Source organism: Lithobates pipiens, unplaced genomic scaffold (genome assembly GCF_037356315.1).
Source record: "Lithobates pipiens isolate NorthernLeopardFrog02 unplaced genomic scaffold, aLitPip1_a1.2 Scaffold_8, whole genome shotgun sequence".
NCBI lineage: Eukaryota > Metazoa > Chordata > Amphibia > Anura > Ranidae > Lithobates > Lithobates pipiens.
The window spans coordinates 479,295,147-479,315,724 of NW_027507903.1; the positions used below are offsets into that span (position 1 = coordinate 479,295,147).

General features: G+C 43.5%; 1 protein-coding gene across 3 annotated transcripts in view; it reads right to left on the reverse strand.

Moving 5' to 3' along the window:
- Positions 1–3,179: 3,179 nt before the first annotated feature.
- Positions 3,180–20,578, reverse strand: part of LOC143960321 (protein mono-ADP-ribosyltransferase PARP12-like) — a 42,014-nt gene continuing 24,615 nt past the window's right edge. For all 3 annotated transcript variants that reach the window (XM_077468775.1, XM_077468774.1, XM_077468776.1), the window contains 5 exons: positions 20,063–20,159; positions 17,210–17,291; positions 9,300–9,430; positions 7,352–7,503; positions 3,180–5,062 (listed from right to left, as the gene is read on the reverse strand). In XM_077468775.1, coding sequence (XP_077324901.1) covers positions 4,755–5,062; positions 7,352–7,503; positions 9,300–9,430; positions 17,210–17,291; positions 20,063–20,159 — 770 coding nt within the window. In that variant the 3' untranslated portion in view covers positions 3,180–4,754. The remainder of the gene's footprint in view (positions 5,063–7,351; positions 7,504–9,299; positions 9,431–17,209; positions 17,292–20,062; positions 20,160–20,578) is intronic.

A 20,578-nucleotide genomic window follows, 5' to 3' on the forward strand; every position in this document is an offset into this window, starting at 1 on the left:
TTTACATTGGCAGAACCCTGTTCTGCCTCTGAGGAGCAATTGTGCTGTGGCCAGAACCCCCAAATATTATATTTTTTTAGCAGAGACCCTAGGGAATAAAATGCCGGTCATCGCGACACCGTATTTGCGCAGGAATGTTTCAAATGCTTTTTTTTTGGGGGGGGGGGGGGGGGGAACGGTAAAGTTAGGCCAATATTTTTGTATAATGTGAAATATGATGTTGTGCTGTGTAAATAGATACCCAATATGTCATGCTTTAAAATTACGCACACTTGTGGCATGGTGCCAAACTTTGGTACCTGTTTAGCGTTACAGAGAAGATCTTGGGCTAGAATTGTTAGTCTGACTGAAAACCAAGAACATGCTAATTATTGATTGCAAAAAAAGGCTTCTAGAAGGTTGGGCTTGCCAGATTTTTAGAACTACTGTCAGACTGCAACAAAGGCTGTTTGCAAGGGCCAGTGGGCTCAAGGCCAGTTGCCTCACCCTCCGAAGAAAGTAGTTTCTAACAAATTGGAATGGAGGGTGGCATATCAGAATCTCCTGGCCTTTGCCCGGTCCTCCTAAAGATGGACAATGTAACGGCTGTAGCCTATGTCAAGAAGCAGGGCAGCACGCATAGTCAGTCCCTTCTGAAGGAGGTAGAACCTCAAATGAACTGGGCCCAGAAGAATCTGCTTCTCCTTTCGGCAGTATATTTGCTCAGACACGTTAATCTCCCATCGAGCTACCTGTCCTGGGCCAAAACAGAGTGATCTCCGCTGCCACAAGTGTTCAGGGAACTTAGCCTGGTCTTTTGTTCCAGGAAATAGACCTCTGCGTCTCAGGCCAATGCGAAACTCCCCAGATTCTGTGAAAAATGTAATCATCCACAGGCAGCCCTGGTGGACGCTGTGACTTTGAAATGTGGGGTTTTTGGACAGCTTATGCCTTACCCCAGTACCTCTGATCCTGTCCTTTCTGAACAGACTGAAACAGGAAGACGTCACGGTGCTGGAAGTAATCCCAGACTGGCTCAAACGCCCTTGGTATTCCCCGCTTCTGTGCATGAGTTCCAGGGCACCCTGTTTGTTACCAGTGATGCCAGTACTCCTATCCCAGGGCCCAGTTCTGCACCCACCCTCTGAAGAGTCTCAGGCTAGCGGACTGGATATTGAAAGGCAAAGATTCTTAAATCTGGTACGCTCCGCAGAAGTTGTGGAAACCCTCATGAAAGCTCACAAGTGTAGCATGAACAGCAGTTATAGCAGAATTTGATGCTTCCAAGAATATGCAGCATCAGAAGGATTTGAGCTGGAAAACGTAGAGTGTCTAACATCCTCAGATTTCTACAGAGAAGTTTAAAAATAGGCCTGAGTGTGAGTACACTCAAAAGCTGTCTCAGCCATATCAGCCTTCACAGAAACTCAGTGGACCTCTAACGGTCTAATACAGTTCTTCAAGTCTGTAGTAAAGCTAAGGCCTCCTAGAGCACCCACATTTTCCAAGTGGGACTTTCCAGTAGTCCGAAACTTTCTGGCCTCGCCTAGGTTCAGCTAAGGGGTGTCATTGAGGGACTCAACATTGGCGACATCATTCCTGATCACAATAACCTCAGCTAACAGCGTTTCAGAGCTGGTGGCCTTGGGGTTTAAAGAGCCCCATACTGCCTTCAGAGCAGACAGGGTCATTCCAAGGCTGATGCTAGACTTCATCCCTAAAGTGGCCACCAAGTTTCATATCAAATCAGGAAATAGTGCTGCCCACCTATTTCCAGGAGAATGATCAAGGAGTCAGCCCACTGGACTGCCTATTCATAATCCCTGACGGAATATGTAAATATTACAGTGCCTCCAGCAGGGTTATTGTCTCCTGGCTTATAAAAACGATTGCCCTAGCAAAGATATGGGGTTGGCAACTCAAGAGGGAATAACGGCTCACTCCACGAGGAGCGCTTCAACATCGTGGACGGCTGCCTGTAGAACTTCTCTAGAAACAGTATACAAGGCAGCAACCTGGTCATCCATGCATCCTTTTGTCTATTAACTACTATTATCCGTTTGTATTAACTACTGTGGATTTTGGAAAAGCTATAATTTCTTTGGCCAGCGGTCATAATTAAAATTATTTTAGCATCATCCCACCCTGGTATCTAGTTGTCATTTCCAGGAGGTGACTGACATGGAGCGGTCTGAAAAACTTAAAATTGAACATAAAATCGTAATTTTCCTTTTCTGACGAGCTCGGTGTCAGCACAGACTCCTAACCTGGGCCAAAGTTCTAGTTACTTAACGCCATCCTGGGCAGTAAGGGTCAAATTTCTAAGTTTGGTCCTGATAAACATAGGGGCAAATGGGGCATACCCGGAGGTGGCTGACAGAGCTCGTCAGGAAAGGAAAATTGTGGTATTTTATGTTCAATTTTACGTTTTCCTGTTCACTCCTGCACTACACAAGTAATGTTAAGACCTGGAAGTAAAGCCTGACTTGTGGTACAGAAGAGCTCCAACTGAATAGAGAATATGGATTCCTTGCATCTCTCCATCACACTGCATGACAGACCTTCAGTGACTAACATACAAGCAGTGCCAGCATTGATAGCTGGAGAGACAATAACACAGGCAGAGCTGGATAGTGAAGATAAAATGAAGGTGTGTTGACAGCATGCCCCCTTGCCTTTTGTTTTACTGCACCCCCAGATCAGACAGGCTAGTTCCAGCCCTGATTAAGAAGTTGCATTCGTGTTGTCACTAGTGAATGGGTAGGATGTATTACCAGTGAGGTCTCTAGTGAATGGATAGGCTACATTCTCAGTAAAAACTGATGGTGTCTACTGAATGGATAGGTTCGATTCTTAGGCTGCATTCACACCTGAGCGTTTTGTTTTCAGGCAGAAAGTTGTGCGTTTTTGCACAGGTCAAAGGGTCACCAATATAAAAAGCAGAAAACCGCCTGGAATCTGCTCAAAGAGAAGCTCATATACTTTGAGCTTCAGGCATTTTGCTTCAGGCTACAAAATGCTCAGTGAACAGGAGCCATTTGAATGAGATTTTGCATTTTTTCTGGCATTTTACGAATTGAAAAAGCTCAGGTGTGAATACAGTCTCAGCATTGTCCCTGGTCTCCAATGAATGTACAGACTTCAAGTATTACAAGCCCAGCTTAATGAATTGCAATACACCTTGTACACACAGAACTTACTCATTTTAGGACAATTACTTTATTAATGAAAATATATACATTTTTTTATTTTTACAAAAAAACAAAACAAACAAAACAAAAAAAACTTTAGTTAGAATTTTTTCCCCTTTGAACTTTCAAACATTGATCACCCAAAATACAATTCTGAATAAAATAAAACATAATAATTAAAAGGTTGGCAGATATGGGGGACTGTGCGATCTCTATGTGACAAACTGATGAATCTGGAAGAAGAATTAGAACACGAACAATAGAAATAGGAGCATGAGGAAAAGTATGTGCGCATGTTCAAGCCTTTCAATGCAGATTTGTTTGCGACAATTCTAAAAAGCAATATACATCATCTATTGGCCGTGTTTCAATTTGTTGAAAATAAATTGTTTTCATTAGAACCTGTTCCCACCAATAAAGAAGTCCTGTTTGTTGCCTTTTAGTAGCATTAACCTGCATTGTTGTTCTTGTCAATACATTGAAATTCCTAAAAGAACACAGTTCAATGCATGAATTTCTGATAAGGGTCCAAGCCTAAGCTATGCTAATGGAGCAGATCTTTTGCTTGAGCTCATATCTGCAGCATGAAAAAAAAAAAATACCATTCTAGTCTTCGCTTACTTTTTTTGCATAGGAAACTCCTGGGTGCCTGTGGAAAACTAGCTATACTGTGCACCCCATTGCAGATCATTTGATGTCCCCCATCCAGCTGTAGTCAGAGCTCAGCAATGCTCACCCATCATATCTCTGCATGCAACGTGCGGTTCCACTCTCAGTAGAAACGCATATATTGCGGGGGAATGGGTGGGGACAGGTCATTTCTTGTGCTGCAATATTTTTGGGGGCTCCACGACTGCTCAGGAAGAAAGAGGCACAGGTCACCTCTGTCTGTGTTTTCTGATTTATGTCAGCTCCACAACTCTGTTCCTAGCACAGGTTCAATGCAGAGCTTCTGAATTTCATCCAAAAAGATGGCAGGGCCTCTTCTGTGCAATTGGTAAAATATTTAAAATGATTGCATGTCTCTAGTGTATAAAACTGTTGAAATGTAGAGAGACTACCTATAAACTGTAGTTAAAATAGTGATTTGAACCCTAAACTATGGCTAAAATGGAGAATTGGCCCAAAGTATAAACAATTGCTATTAAAAATATACCTGATCCTACAGCAGTGCTCCGGTACAAACACTTTTTTCCCCCATTAGCTTTTTTCAGGTTTCTAGTGCTGTTTCCATCAGCTGCTGCTAAGGCATATGGATCGATCCCGACATTTTTGTCAGGAAGGCAGTCTAGAGCAATAATGTGCAGCCAGTGTTGGAGTGTGTGCATGTAGGTAGGAAGTGACTAAAAAGGCTGCAGGAATAAATAAAGAAAAATGGTGGAAAAAGGATTATGTGAAGAAGAAAAAAAAAAAAAAAAAAGATCTATACTGTATTATTACAGTGCAGAGGGTAGACTACATCCAGTTAGAACTTACATCTACTTTAATCTAAAACCTCTTCTATAGTAGAAGTGTGCATTTATGATATGATGTCAGTGACAGTAAAAAAAAAAAAAAAGTCCACCTGTGACTCTGCCTCCCTTCCTACCAAAGGCGAAGTGCATTCATCATTGACTGCACGTTGGTTGGTTTCTCTGTGTACCGAATCAGGTATTCAGGGTAGATCTGGTGCTTCTCAAAGATGACAAATATGGAAGGATTGCTCACACTGTCCACACAGCTGTCATAGAAGCTGGATTCGGAGGAAGATTTTGCAGGCGGGCGGAGGTACGAAGAAGAGCCGTGGATGAAATCTCCCACCAGCACACGGGCCACGAACATCACATACTGCCCAGAGTCTGCATGCTTACAGTACTTGTGTGAATAGTTGGCATCTCTGGCAAAATAACTTCCTGTGAAAGAAATGAAGCAGCAAGATCAGTATGCAGGAAAACTCCAGGTTCACATCAACTGTCAATTTAACCACTTCAATACCACGCCATAGCCGAAAGACAGCTACAGCGCAGCTCTGTTGTTCTGGGAGAGAGTCCATGGATGTCCTCCCAGAACGCATCTGGGGCAGGTTCTGTGATCGAGGTCCTCCAACTTGGGCGATAACATCTTATTGGTGTCATCCTAGTTGTGTGTAATATTATATATATATATATATATATATATATATATATATATATTGTGGCAGCACGCAGGTAAAGTCACCTGGTTGTATCCAGGATGGGAAATATGTGTGCCCTAGATTCAGGCTTTATGCAGACTTGTACAACTAGAGGGGGAAGAGTTAATGAGCCCAGCTGAAGTAAGTGGGCTCATTAAGACCTCTACAAAAAACCCCAGCATGCTTAGGGAGATGCTCCATCCTGGAACCAGTTTTGTGTTGTATAGACTGGGGAGTGTGACACCTGTTCTGTGCGGTGAGTTAACGCCTGTGTGGCAAACCTCTACAACAGAGACAGGGACTGGTTCAGCACAAGGCTGCACTCAGTTGTTAGACAGGGAAACTAAGTGTGTATTTAGAGGTCAAGCTGACCAGGATTTATTTTCATGTTTTTCTTTTGTTTTGGCTGTTATATTTTTTACTGCATGTAGCATGAATAAACCGCACCTTTTGTTTTTTCCACTTACAACGCTGTCTGCTGTGCCTGATTTTGTGTTGTGAACCCATCCAGGGGGTCACACACACCCGCTGCCAAGCTAACCCCTCACAATATTATATATATATATATATATATATATATATATATATATATATATATATATATATATATATATATATATGTATATATATATGTCCTGGAATCTATGATATGGATGATAATACATGATCAAGCATCTGGAGGCCTTGATGGATTTTCTATACAGAACGCAACCTGCATATCTCAGCATTACAAGCACTGAATGATGTGATGTACCCACTAAATGATGGACCCTGGTGACCTCTTCACATATTCTTTGTGGATAATTTAGTCCGAACACAGACACCTTGGTTGCCGACATGGCTTTTGTATATGGAAAGATTATAAGCCCTATTCACAAGTATCAGCTTTTTAGGTTTGATTCAATCACCGGAGACCAAATGATATTTGATTAGAGATTTAGGCTTTGTTGAGACTTGCAGTTGGGGAGTGGCAAAAATGCACAGTTGAGCCATGTTTTTGCCACCGACCAACTGACTCCCTTAAGCTGCAATAGACAGCAGAAAAGGATGTTTATATTATACAGCTGCAATGCTTTGTGCCTGCAGCAAAGTTCACCCGACATGCAGTGATCAGCATACGGCCCCTGAATGCTACCCATATCTGCAAAAATGGGGTTAAAACAGGCATTGGAGAGGTGTCGCAACCCATCCTCACCGCATGTCAGTAGCCTCTGGAGTGCGATCTGAAAGCAGATCAAGCTTCAGAAGAAAGGGAGATTGAGACGCATATCTAACCTAATTTTAAATGTTGTTCTGTTAAATTGTACCACATTTTGCACCGTTTTTATGAAATGTAATAAAGTTGATACTTGTGAATAAATCGGTTACAGTTTTTAACCTCATCTAGGTATGGCTCATTTGAAGGGGCATTTTTATTGTATGGATTTTTATTAAGCACAGTGACTGAGTGGTTAGCACTTCTGCCTAGCAGCACTAGGATCATTTTCCAACCACGACACTACCTGCCTGGAGTTTGCATGTTCTCCCTGTGCCTGCATAGGTTTCCTCTGAGTACTCTAGTTTCATCCCACACTCCAAAGACATGCTGGTAGGCCAATTGACCCTAGTATGTGTATGTAAGTTAGGGACCTTAGATTGTAAGCTCCTTGAGGGCAAGGACTGATGTTAATGTGCATTATTTATGTAAAGCGCTGCATAAACTGATGGCACTATACAAGTACCTGTACATGTACTAAAAAGCACTATAAAAGTACCTGTACTAAAAACATTTAGTGATGTAATAACGATTACAGCAGGGTCCTGACATTTTGGTAGCCGCATGCATGACCCCAGATAATGATTCACTAAGTTGTGAAGCAAGCATCAGGATAATCCAGACAAAGCTAGCAATAAGCAAACTCATTCTTTTTGAAAGAAAAATACACAAATATCCATTCACTATAACAGCAGGAATTTATCCCCAGCATATTCAGACATGCAGTAGCTTCCGAGGCTGAAGCAGGTTTGGAGAACCCAAATATATCCTCACCTTTCCCGTATGCCGTGCCATGCACTCCGCACATACGCCAGTCAAAGTTCTGTTGACAGATGGCATCAACCAGACTGGCGCTGGTGCCATGAAACACTTTGCGCTCATCCACCTCCCGACCACCATTGCGCTTCTTCATCTGCTCCTTCTGCCTGCAACAAAAATGTTTAGTTAGTACTTGAAGAGAATTTCCTGAACGGATTAAAGTGACTGGTCCTTAGGAATTGCTGGCATAAGGTTGAGGAAGTAACAAACCCATAATACGAGACAAGGGATGATAATAAAAGATCAGTTTGAGCCTCCTATGTACGTTTCTTCCATTACTTTAAAGTGGTTGTAAACCCTTACAACACACTTTGACCTATAGGTAAGCCTAGATTAAGGCTTACCTGTAGGCCCAAGAAATATCTCCTAAACCTACACGGTTTAGGAGATATTTGCTGAAAGACAGGCACCGCTGTCTACGGCGCAGGCGCACTGAGCACGGCACCGTCAACGGCGATATGCCGCACGTGGCGGCTCCCGTGCGCATGCGCAGGAGTGACGTCAACGCGGCTTTGCCGAATGACAGCGGCGAAGCAGCAAGACCCGAGAAGATGGATGCGGCGGACTACAGGGGACAGCGGTGACATCGCTGGTTCCTGTGTCAGGTAAGTGACACATAATGGACTACTATGCGATGCATAGTAGTCCATTATGCTTTACCTTTGCAGGGAATGAAAGAGGAAGTAAACCCATCAGGGTTTACTTCCTCTTTAACTGATATATGTGAGGTTTTTATGCAATGACTTATACCTGCTTCTCTGAAATGACAGTTTCATACCTTGTGTTATGTTACTTCATAGTCCTGTTGTACTTTACACCCTGTACAATTACAGTCACCTGTGTATCTGTCTCTCGGTTTGTTAACTAAACATATTGAAAAGACCACTTGTTTGGGCCCACCCCCCCACTTTTACCTTTCGTCCAAGTGATGGGAATGGTAAAAGTTTTGAGTCAATAGCATTTAGCATCTCAGTTATATAGGTAAAAAGATGTCATGCTAAAGCTGAACTCCATTCAGATATAAAGGCACGCATCAATGCAGCTCTGTATTCAAGAATACATTTTTAGATATACTTTTAAAGCAGAGCTCTACCCAAGAGGGGAAGCTCCGCTTGTTTGCCACATTCGGCTCCTTTGGGGGGGGGGGGGGGGGGTACCCATTTTTGACAGGTACCCCCATCCCCACTTCCAGGAAAACTCGCAGCAGTTGGTTCCCTCTGAAATTCAGCCCCCCTCCATCTTCCACCGCCGCCAGGCTATTCAGAAAGCACAGTACACTTCACACATGAGCAGTAGGGAACCGACAGTGAAGCCGCAAGGCAGCATCCGGGGGGCCATTTGAAAAGTTGGCCGGGGTGCCGACGTTGTAGGATTCTTGGACAGGTAAGTGTCCTAATATTAAAAGTCAGCAGCTACAGTAATTATAGCTGCTGATTTTTAATATTTGGAAGGGGGCTGGTGCTCAACTTTAAATACAAGCAGTATAAGTGCCCGAATTTGACTTAGTATCAGCCTCTTGTATGTCCTGTACAGCAGAGCTCAGGTTGGGAGAGGGAAAAGCAGCACACGTTTCTAATTAGGCGTGCTTCAGTGCTAGAAAAAATAAAAATAAAAAAAATAAAAAAGAGAACATGCTGATACCAAGACAGCAGAGTGACAGAGCAGCTAAGTAAGTGTCACTTAACTACAGCAGATAAAAATCAGGTCCCATGCCCTGCCAGACAGGGCTGTGCTGTGTGACAGGGCTGTATAAATCTTAGGACTTGATAGCCAGAAATAAAAATAATTTGGCAAGAAAAACGGCTCTCATATTGGTATTTCATTTGTAGATTTTTCCATTTACCTGGAGTTTTTTTTTTAAGTGAAAGGAAGCAACCAAATGCCATGTAAGAATGGCACTCACCACTGATAGACCTCCCACAGTGCCAGATTCTGGATCCGCTCGATGCTCTGTATTTGGGTTGCGGGAACGGTATGATGAAACATGCTCTGTATTGTCTTATACTCCTCTGAAGACACAGGAAGAGAAACAAGCTGGAAAGAAATCACCAATTCAGATCAGAATCTCTTCCACCACCATTGCATGTGCAAAGAACTTTTTCAGTGTTTGCAGATATAGGCTTGTACATTTATAGGTACATGGGGTCAGTCATATACATATTCAGGCTCTAATTTCCGTTTAATAGTGTTGCATAGTGACTGCACTTTAGTGTTCCCTTTTCAGAATGCCACTTTATCATCCTCCATAGCCTGAAACTAATGGGCAATGTGAATATCCCTTCTTATCTCAACAACTCTTTAGCAGATTAACTATATAGCCACATCTACAAATTTTCTTTGCTGCCAAGATATTAAAGGTCCTGACGAAGCTATTGATGTGAAAACGCATTCAACTGCTTGGTTATCCAACAAAGTCAACCATGAATTAAGAATATATATGGCCTGTACTGCTTTAGCGGGAGTTGTTCCTATGAGGTTTTAATATATTATTTTAAACATTTGCAATACAATTTCATATTTTATACATAAACTTTGCGTTCATCCTTTCTAGTGCCATTAAAGTCGGACATATACAGTGGATATAAAAAGTCTACACACCCCTGGAAAAATGTCAGGTTTTTGTGATGTAAAAAAAACAAAACAAAATACAAATACACGAGACAAATAAATAATTTCAGAACTTTTGGAGGCAACTTGGACACGACTTGAACATGACTTGAGGCGACTTACACCACGACTTTAAGTCGCCCCAGGCCAGGCGACTTTTGCCGTGGCCAATCAGAGAATGAGCTCTTAAGGGGGAACTCCACGCTAAATAAAAAAAAAAAAAAAAAAAAAACGGCATGGGTTCCCCCTCTGAGAGCATACCAGGCCCTTAGGTCTGGTATGGATTTTAAGGGAAACCCCCTACGCCAAAAAATGGCGTGGGGGTCCCCCCCAGATCCATACCAGACCCTTATCCGAGCATGCTACCCGGCCAGCCAGGAAAGGGGGTGGGGACGAGCGAGCGCCCCCCCCCCCCCTCCCGAGCTGTACCAGGCCGCATGCCCTCAACATGGGGGGTGCCTTGGGGGAAGGGGGGGCCGTGCGGCCTCTTCCCGACAACCCTGGCCGTTGGTTGTCAGGGTCTGCGGACGGTGGGCTTATCGGAATCCAGGAGCCCCCTTTAATAAGGGGGCCTCTGGATCCCAGCCCCCCACCCTATGTGAATGAGTATGGGCTGCAATGTACCCCTACCCATTCACCTGTGAAAAAAAAAAAAAATGTAAAAAAAAAAAACAACACACAAGGGTTAAAATAGTTTATTGCACAGTTCTGGGGGTCTTCTCACCGGACTCCTCCGCTATCTTCTGCTAGCTCTTTTACTAGCAGAGGAGACCAGCTTTCTTCTTCGCCGCTGCTCTCTTCTTCCAACTTCGGGGGTTTTTTCCCCCCTCTTCGGTTCTTCTGTCGCCATCTTCTGTTCAGGAGCTGTTGCCTCGTCGCTGTCTCTGCTCACAATGACAGGGACGCGGCGTGCGGCAACTTATATGGGGACATCACCGGATGATGTCCCTATATAAGTCACTGCACGCCGCTTCCCTGTCATTGTGAGCAGAGACAGCGACGAGGCAACAGCTCCTGAAGAGAAGAAGAGAAGACGGCGACAGAAGACCGGGCCACCGCTTGTAAAAGAGCTAGAAGAAGGCGCGGTGGCCTGGCAAGAAGAACCGAAGAGGGGGGACAAGACCCCCGAAGTCAGAAGAAGAGGGCAGCGGCGAAGAAGAAAGCCGAGCTCCTCCGCTAGTAAAAGAGCTAGCAGAAGATAGCAGAGGAGTCCGGCGAGAAGACCCCCGAAGCTGTGCAATAAACTATTTTAACCCTTGTGTGTTGTGTTTTTTTACATTTTTTTTTCCCACAGGTGAATGGGTAGGGGTACATTGTACCCCATACTCATTCACATAGGGTGGGGGGCCAGGGACCCGGGGGCCCCCTTATTAAAGGGGGCTCCCGGATTCCGATAAGCCCACCGCCCGCAGACCCCGACAACCAACGGCCAGGGTTGTCGGGAAGAGGCCCTTGTCCTCATCAACATGGGGACAAGGTGCTTTGGGGTGGGGGGGCGCGCGGCCCCCCCTTCCCCAAAGCACCCCCCATGTTGAGGGCACGCGGCCTGGTACGGCTCGGGGGGGGGGGGGGTTCGCTCGCCCCCACCCCCTTTCCTGGCCAGCCGGGTAGCGTGCTCGCATAAGGGTCTGGTATGGATCTAGGGGGGACCCCCACGCCATTTTTTCGGCGTAGGGGGTTCCCCTTAAAATCCATACCAGACATAAAGGCCTAGTATGCTCTCGGAGGGGGAACCCACGCCAATGTTTTTTAATAAATTTGGCGTGGAGTTCCCTCTTGAGAGCTGATAATTCTGTGAGAGTCGCCTCCGTATAGACGGAGATCCAACTTGGAGGCGACCTCCATTGAAATCAAAGGGGAACCAGTCGCCTACAAGTCGGATTGAAGTAGTACAGGAACCTTTTCTGAAGTCGGAGTGACTTCAGTAGTGTGCATTAAGACGGCTCTCATTCACTTACATTGATTTTTACATGTAGCGCGACTTAAGGGGACTAGGGGCGACCTGAAGTCGGATCTGAGTAGTCTCTGTGTGAACCGAGCCTTAATGTGACCTATAAACTGTACAATTCAATTGAAAAACAAAAACTGAACACGCCAGATGGTATTTAGTGACGGAACGCCTGTTTAAAATATACCTAGGCACCTCGGCTACCTGTTTCAGGGTCTGTGGCCAGATAGGCTCTCCGTTACAGGTGTGGTGGTCGTGCCCGCTGCTTTAGGATGAGGGTACAACTCGCTTATTTTTTCAGGTCACAAAGGTTAACATCACGAATGGTGCAAGTATTACCTTACTAAATAAGTCAGTTGATAATGTTCCACATTACACACAGACCTTAAAGTGGTTGTAAACCCTTACAAACCACTTTGACCTACAGGTAAGCCTAGATTAAGGCTTACCTGTAGGTCCAAGAAATATCTCCTAAACCTGTATGGTTTAGGAGATATTTGCCCAAAAACAGGCACTGCTGTCTACGGTGCATGCGCCGTAGACAGCGGCGCGGAGGCGCACTGAGCGTGGCATTCTCAACGACGGAGCTGCCGCGCGTATCGGCTCCTGTGCGCATGCGCGGGAGTGACGTCATCTCAGCTTCGCCGAATGACAGCGGCGGAGCTGCGAGACCCCACCAAGAAGATGGATGCGGCGGACTACAAGGGACAGCGGCGACTTCGCTGGCTCCTGTGTCAGGTAAGTGACACATAATGGGCTACTATGCGATGCATAGTAGTCCATTATGTTTTGCCTTTGCAGGGAATGAAAGAGGAAATAAACCCATCAGGGTTTACTTCCTCTTTAATTTACTTCATGTTTCTAGCTGCCAAAATATGCTATAGGAACAACGTGGAAAAGTTCTGTCATAGATATTACGATAGTTAAATGAAAACTCACATGGATTATGTTGAATGGAAAGATTGTGAGTATCCTACGAGATAAACAATCCCTTTTTGATAAAATACGGTCTCCATTGGCTAGCATAGATGCGTGACCCGGATGCATGAATCTAGTCATCTGAACAAGCTGATGGAGGATCCTCAGACGGACCCCTTTTCTTCTCTTCTCCCTTTCTTATTTCTTCCATTGTTTCCTTGACTCCTGCCAGCCTTGGCTTAATGTTCTCTAAGCCCAACATTTATTCCCCCCTCCCCTCTTTTTTTTTTTTTAAATTATAATTTTCTCTTTCTTATTCAAGTTCGTGATTACATTTGGGGACTCAAAGTCCCTCTTGCTGGATTGTAATAATGCTTGGCAACGAGTAATCCTTTGTGGAAGTGATCTCTGGATGTGGGGTTTTCTACCTAGGGGGCCTACTCCCAGATATTATGCTTTATGGTGGTCTGGACCTCGAAACCTTGGGTTTATTGACCCGCATTATGATTCAGAGGGCGATTGTGTGGAGACCACTCCTCAGTGTTTATAAGGTTCTAGTAGCTTCTATATCCATGTTATAGCATGAAACCTATTATTCCTGCTCTTTTATGTTGGTGACTAAATGCTCACCTGTAAGTTTAGAGAAGACCTCACTCAATTGCTGAGATATTCTTGTAACCTAGTTACAGAGTACCATCTCTTATAGTCTATACAGAGCACGCAAGGATTGTTCACTGCTCTACACAATGTTCATATTGCTTTTACTCTCTTAAAAAAAAAAGTCAATAAAAAACAAATTGAAACAGAAAATCAAACTTATAACTGGGAATGTAGCTGTGTTCAGAATTAACCAATCACATTCAAACTTAGGTTAAATAGGAGTCAGTACAGACCTGACATAATTTAACCACTTCCAGACCATTCATTTTACTGCGGCAGGTTGGCTCGGCTGGCAAATAGACGTTACCTTCGCTTCGCCTTTTGGCCACTAGGCACGCACCTGCAGCGTGTGCCTGGCGGGCTCGATGCCCACCAGGCACCCGCGATCACTCATGACAGAGTGAGAACTGAGATCTGTGTGTTTAAACACACAGATCCTGGTTCTTTAAGGGGAGTAGACAGATCGTGTGTTCATACAAAGTATGAACATCGATCTCTCTCTCCTCCTAGACAGTCGCTTCCCCCCTACAGTTAGAACACACCTAGTGAACACAGTTGATCTCTTCCCTGCCAGTGACATTTATACAGTAATCAGTGCATTTTTATAGTAATGGCAGATCTCCACCATTACTAGTAAAAAAATAAAAATAAATAATGCCATAAATCCCCTATTTTGTAGACGCTATAACTTTGCGCAAACCAATCAATATATGCTTACTGAGATTGTTTTTACCAAAAACATGTAGAATACATATTGCCTAAACTGAGGGAAAAAAAAAATTATATATTTTTGGGGGATATTTATTAAAGAAGAATACATATCAGCCTAAACTAAGGAAGAAATGAGTTTTTTTGAAAAAAATTAAATAAAAAAATGTGGGATATTTATTACAGCAAAAAGTAAAAGTGTGTTTTTTTCAAAACTGTTGCTCTTTTGTTTATAGCGCGGAAACAAAAAACAAAAAAACAAAAAAACAAAAAAACGCAGAGATGAGCAAATACCACCAAAAGAAAGCTCTATTTGGGTACAGCGTCACACGACTGCGCATTTGTCAGTTAAAGCGACGCAGTGCTGTATTGCAAAAAATGGCCTTGGTCATTGAGCAGACAAATCTTCCAGGGCTGAAGTGGTTAAAGTGCCTCAGATTAACCCCAAATAAAGTTCTGCTGTTTCAGTAGGTCTTTCCTGACATTTTCTTAGTCGCATCCTACAGAAAAAGCCATGGTCTGCAGAGAGCTTCCAAAGCATCAGAGGGATCTCACCGTTTAAAAGCGATCAGTCAAAAGGGTACAAAAGAATTTCCAAGGCATTAGATATACTATTGAACATCGTGAAGACAGTCATCAAGTGGAGAAAATATGGCACAACAGGGACATTACCAAGAACTGGACATCCCTCCAAAATTAATTAAGAGACAAGAAGAAAACTGGTCAGGGAGGCTGCCAAGAGGTCTACAGCAACATTAAAGGAGCTGCAGGAATATCTGCAAAGTACTGGCTGTGTGGTACGTGTAACAACAATCTCCCATATTCTTCATATGTCTCTGCAAGACAGAAGCCTTTTTTTTTCTTACGAAGATAAACATCCTGGGCTAAATTCTGCAAAAACACATCTGAAATCTCCCAAAAGCATGTGGGAAAATGTGTTATGGTCTGATGAAATGAAGGTTGAACTGTTTGACCATCATTTCAAAAGACATCACCAAATTCACTGCACATCACCAAAAGAACACCATACCCACAGTGAAGCACAATGGTGGCAGCATCATCCTTTGGGGCTGTTTTTCTTCAGCTGGAACAGGGGCCTTAGTCAAGGTAGAGGGAATTATGAACAGTTCCAAATACCAGTCAATATTGACACAAAACCTTCAGGCTTCTGCTAGAAAGCTGAAAGCGGACCTCCATCCTGAAGTGGAAGTTCCACTCATCTGATCCCTCCCCCCCTCCGGTGCCACAATCGGCACCTTTCAGGGGGGAGGGGAGTGCAGATACCTGGATAATCCAGGTATCTGCACCCACTTCCGGGACAAGCTAGCTGCAGATGCGCCGCCTCCCCCCCCCCCGTTGTATTCTGGGAAACACACAGTTCCCAGGACACAGCAGGGACCAGTGGAGACGCGCAGAGCGACTCGCGCATGCGCAGTAGGGAACCGGGCAGTGAAGCTGCAATGCTTCACTTCCCAATTCCCTGACAGAGGATGGCGGTGGGGGCAGCAGAGAGACGAACGATTGCTCGTCATCTGCCGCGACATCGCTGGACCCTGGGACAGGTAAGTGCCAATTTATTAAAAGTCAGCAGCTGCAATATTTGTAGCTGCTGGCTTTTAATATTTTTTTAAAAGGTGCAGCTCCTCTTGAACATGAAGAGGAACTTCATCTTTCAGCATAACAACCCAAAGCTTACATTCAAATCAACAAAGGAATTTTAAGTTTTGGAATGGCCCAGCCTAGATCTGCATCCGACTGAAAATCTGTGGGGTGATCTGAAGAGGGCTGTGAACAGGAGATGCCCTGGCAATCTGACAGATTTGGAGTGTTTTTGTGAAGAAGAGTGGGCAATATTGCCAAGTCAAGATGTGCCTAATACCCAAAAAGACTGTAATAAAATCAAAAGGTGCTTCAACAAAGTATTATGGGTGTGCACACTTATGCAACCACATTATTTTCGTTTTTTATTTTACTTCCCTCCACATAAAAGATTTTAATTTGTTGTTCAACTGAGTTATACAGTTTATAGGTCACATTAAATGGTGGAAAAAGTTCTGAAATGATTTATCCTTGTATAATTTTTTTACATCACAGAAACCTGACATTTTAACAGGGGTCTGTAGACTTTTTATATCCACTGTATGGTTCTTTGAAGAAGTGTTTCTAGTGTAGTGTACTGGTAATATTACAGCATACAAAGACATCTTAGAGCAGGTTTACACCACAACTTGTACATCACTGCAGGTCAGATGACATGTCCTGGTGATGTGTATTGCATTTGTGGTTGAGGTACATCGCGACATGCTGCAATGAAAAAATAAAATGCTGTTTATCTCTTTTTTTTCCCATTGCATACCTATGCAGTGCACTCCTGTCATTTCACCTTGGGAACTTAGAGGAACTTGTCCTTTGTTCTTCCAACCTTGTGGTAACAGTTTGGGGAACTGGGGGACTATGCCCTGTGAAAAAGGCCAGCTCCATAAAGACATGGTGTGACCAGTTGGGTGTGAAGGACTTGAGAGTCCTGTACAAAGCCCTGACCTCAACCCTACTAAACACCTTTGGGGTGAATTGGAACGCTGATTGTAAGCGGGGTCTTCTGATCCACCATCAGCACCTGACTTCAAAAATTGGCACAAATTGCAAACAATACAGTCACATTCCAAACCGTTGTGGAAATAGAATGGAGGATGTTAAAACCATAAAAGAAGGAGGGACAAGGGGGAGGGGGACTTAAAATTAATGACCATGGTCTTGGCATGTGTTGTTCAACAAGCACATAGCTGTGATAGTCAGGTGTTCAGACTTTTGTACGACCGCAGTCCCTAAAATATAAGCTAGAGGGAGACCAGAAATACCCTTCTTTCAGATGTACGGTAAGTTCCAATAATCATTAAAAAGGTTTTCCCTGTGAAAACACACATTATCTCCCCATTTTTACGAAGTAAGCCCTACTACTGTGTTGTTCTCACCTTGTACCCGACCTGGGGTATCTGTGCCTGGTCCCACTGTTCCGGGGTTGACTTGTTGCCGGTTTTGGATGCATCAGACTTTCTAAAAAACAAAAACAAAGTAATTTCCACCCCATTACCTTCCAATATAACAGTGAAGTGAACCTACCATTTACTGGCAGCTCATCAGCAAATACCTGGACGAAGAAAGTATGGGCAGCTAGTGGAACCACTATTAAAAGGGAACCTGTCGCTTTGACCCTAATGAGCAAAGAACCGTACTACCTTGGGTACCCAAAACAAGCCTGCATTAAAGTGCGTCTTACCAATTCTTAGATGTGGTGGCTGCATTTGTTTTCTTTTTATGATTTTTTCCTTTATTTTCACCTAGTGATCCAGAAAGTGAATTTATTTTTTTCAACAAATCAAGCTGTCCAGACAAAGCAATGAGAGGGTAGATGCAAACCATTTCTCACTGACATGGGTGCTTACTATGGTTAAGCAATAATGTAAGACCAAATAGAATAGTGCGACAACCCAGCAGACTTGTCTGGATAAAGATCGTTCTCCACACTGGTGCCCAACCTTTCAGCCTCTGCAAGCCATCATTATATCGAATAATCAAAAAAGTCAGCAACATGGTGAACTGCAAACTATTCTTCTTTATAAAATCTAAATGACAGACACGTTTCAGCCTTTACAGGCCTTACTCAAGTAAGGCCCAAAGAGGCTGAAATGCATCAGTGTCTGTCATTTTGATTTTATACCCCTTTACTGCTTGATTTCAATAAAGAAGAATAGTCTGCTGTTTACCAGTTAACTTTTATTCATTTATGCAAAATCTTTATCCCAAAAAGGAAAAAAAACTGTTTGCTGTAACTGCTTGTCGACCGCCTCATGACTATATATGTCGGCGGAAGGGCTCGTACAGGCAGAATGATGTACTGTACATTGCCCTTTAAGAGGCAGCCAGCACGCCCACGGCAAGCTCCTCAAATCGGGTCACGGGTCCCGCAGACTCAATTGCCTCACGGGGAGGAAGAATGGGGAGATGCTAATGAAAACCAGCATCTCCCCCATTCTGCCTAGTGACAGTGTCACTGATCTCTGCTCCCTGTGATCGGAGCAGAGATCAGCAACGTGTCACACACAGCCACACCCCTAGGACACACTTAACCCCTACACTGCCACCTAGTGGTTAAACCATTCAGTGTCATTTACACAGTAATCAGTACATTTGTATAGCACTAATTGTTGTATAAATTACAATGGTCCCAAAAATGTGTCAAAAATGTCCGATGTGTCCGCCATACTGTCACGAAAAAAAAAAATTGCTGATCACCACCATTTAAAAAAAAAATTATTAATAAAAATTCCATAAAACGATCCCCTATTTTGTAAACGCTATAACTTTTGTGCAAACCAATCAATAATCGCTTATTGCGATTTTTTTTACCAAAAATATGTAATACGTATTGCCTGAACTGAGGAAAAAATAAAAACATTTTTTATATATTTTTGGGGAATATTTATTATAGCAAAAAGTAAAAAAATTGTTTTTTTCAAAATTGACGCTTTTTTTGTTTATAGCGCAAAAAATAAAAACCGCAGGGGTGATCAAATGCCACCAAAAGAAAGCTCTATTTGTGGGAAAAAAAGCATGTTCATTTTGTGTAAGACCCACGTTGCACGACTGCACAGTCGTCAGTTAAAACAACACAGTGCTGAATCGCAAAAAGTCTTCTGGTCAGGAAGGGGGGGGGGGGAGATTCTTCTGGGGCTGAAGTGGTTAAAAAGTATTAGCTGGAGTTCAGCTTCAATTTGTTAGTCAAACCCATCTAAACCAGCTAGTCGAACACTACTGTGTCCCCAGATCGCCAATGCTGCTGTCCAATGGTGTCTGCTTTACTAGTTTATCCAGAATGCAGACACCCTAAGCCCCTGTACACATGGTCGGAGATTTCCACAACCAAATCCGTTGAATTTTGTCCATCAGATTTAGTCTGACGGATTGTGTCCAAAACTGTTGCATACACACGGTCGGACTAAGTTGTCGAAAAATCCGATCTTTCAGAACGTGATGACGTAATTTCGTTACGATGGGACTAGATTCAGGCTAGTAGCCAATAGCTTTGATGTAGGAATTTTATCTGAGCATGCGTGTCACTTGGTCCGATCAAAATTCTCTACACATTGATCGGATTACGTCCGACCGGCCCAGTTGGTCGGGAAATATTTCCAACATGTTGGAAAATTGGGTCGGACGGAGATTCGGATGGAATCAGTCCGATGCATACCACACACAGTCGGATTATCTGACGACACGGTCCGATAAGACGCATTCCGAAGGATTCTCCGACCGTGGGTACGCGGCATAAGAGAGAAATGTGCTGCTGGCTGGATCACCGATTGAAATGAAGGGAAAAAAATCCTAAAAAAAAAATACTAATGCAGCCACCATATCTAAGGCTTGGTAAGCTGCAATATATTACTTTTGTGTTTTTAGGTTTAAATACTACTTTAAGGTCTCATTCTCCCAGACAAATTGGTTGGGATTACAAGCAAACACCAGTGGACAGCTGTGACTGGTAGTTCATCACTGTTTTGTACAGGCTTGCTGGTCACAGCTATCAAAACACACCTGGTTCCTGCCTACATTTTTTTTTTCTGCAGGATGCTTGTCTTTCCAGGGCTGATTTTGCCATGTGAATGAGAACTAAACTTGAAGATGGTAGAGTTCATCATTTCCATATACCGGGGGTGTGTATGTTGCATCAAGAGTTCTGCAGCATTCCTGGAGGCTTAGGAGCTAAAACTAAAATTTCCCTTCTTTGTAACAATAAACTGCTTTGCTTTTGGAAGGTCCTTTCTTACCCCTTTTTCAGTTTTGGCACGTCTTCTGCAGACACAAACTTGGGTCTCCGACAAATGGGCCGCTCTGTGCAATACTTGACGTTCCTCTGCACCATCTCTGGGGAAAGACAACAAAAATAGGATTTTTATAACAGCTTACCTGTAAAATTATTTTCTTGGAGTACATCACAGGACTCAGAGCACCATAGTAATCACTATGTGGGTATATAGGCACCTTCAGGTGATGGACACTGGTATACCCAATACAGGAAGTTCACTCCCTATATAACCCCTCCTCCTACCAGGAGTAGCTCAGTTTTTGTAGCAAAGCAATATACCTAAACCCCAGAAAGGGGGGGGGGGGGGGGACCTCTGTGACCCATGATGTACTACTCCAAGAAAAGGATTTTACAGGTAAACTGTTATAAAAATCCTATTTTCTTTATCGTACATCACGGGACACAGAGCACCATAGTAATGACTATGTGGGATGTCCCATAGAAATGCTATTTGAGGGGAGGGAGACACAACCCATAG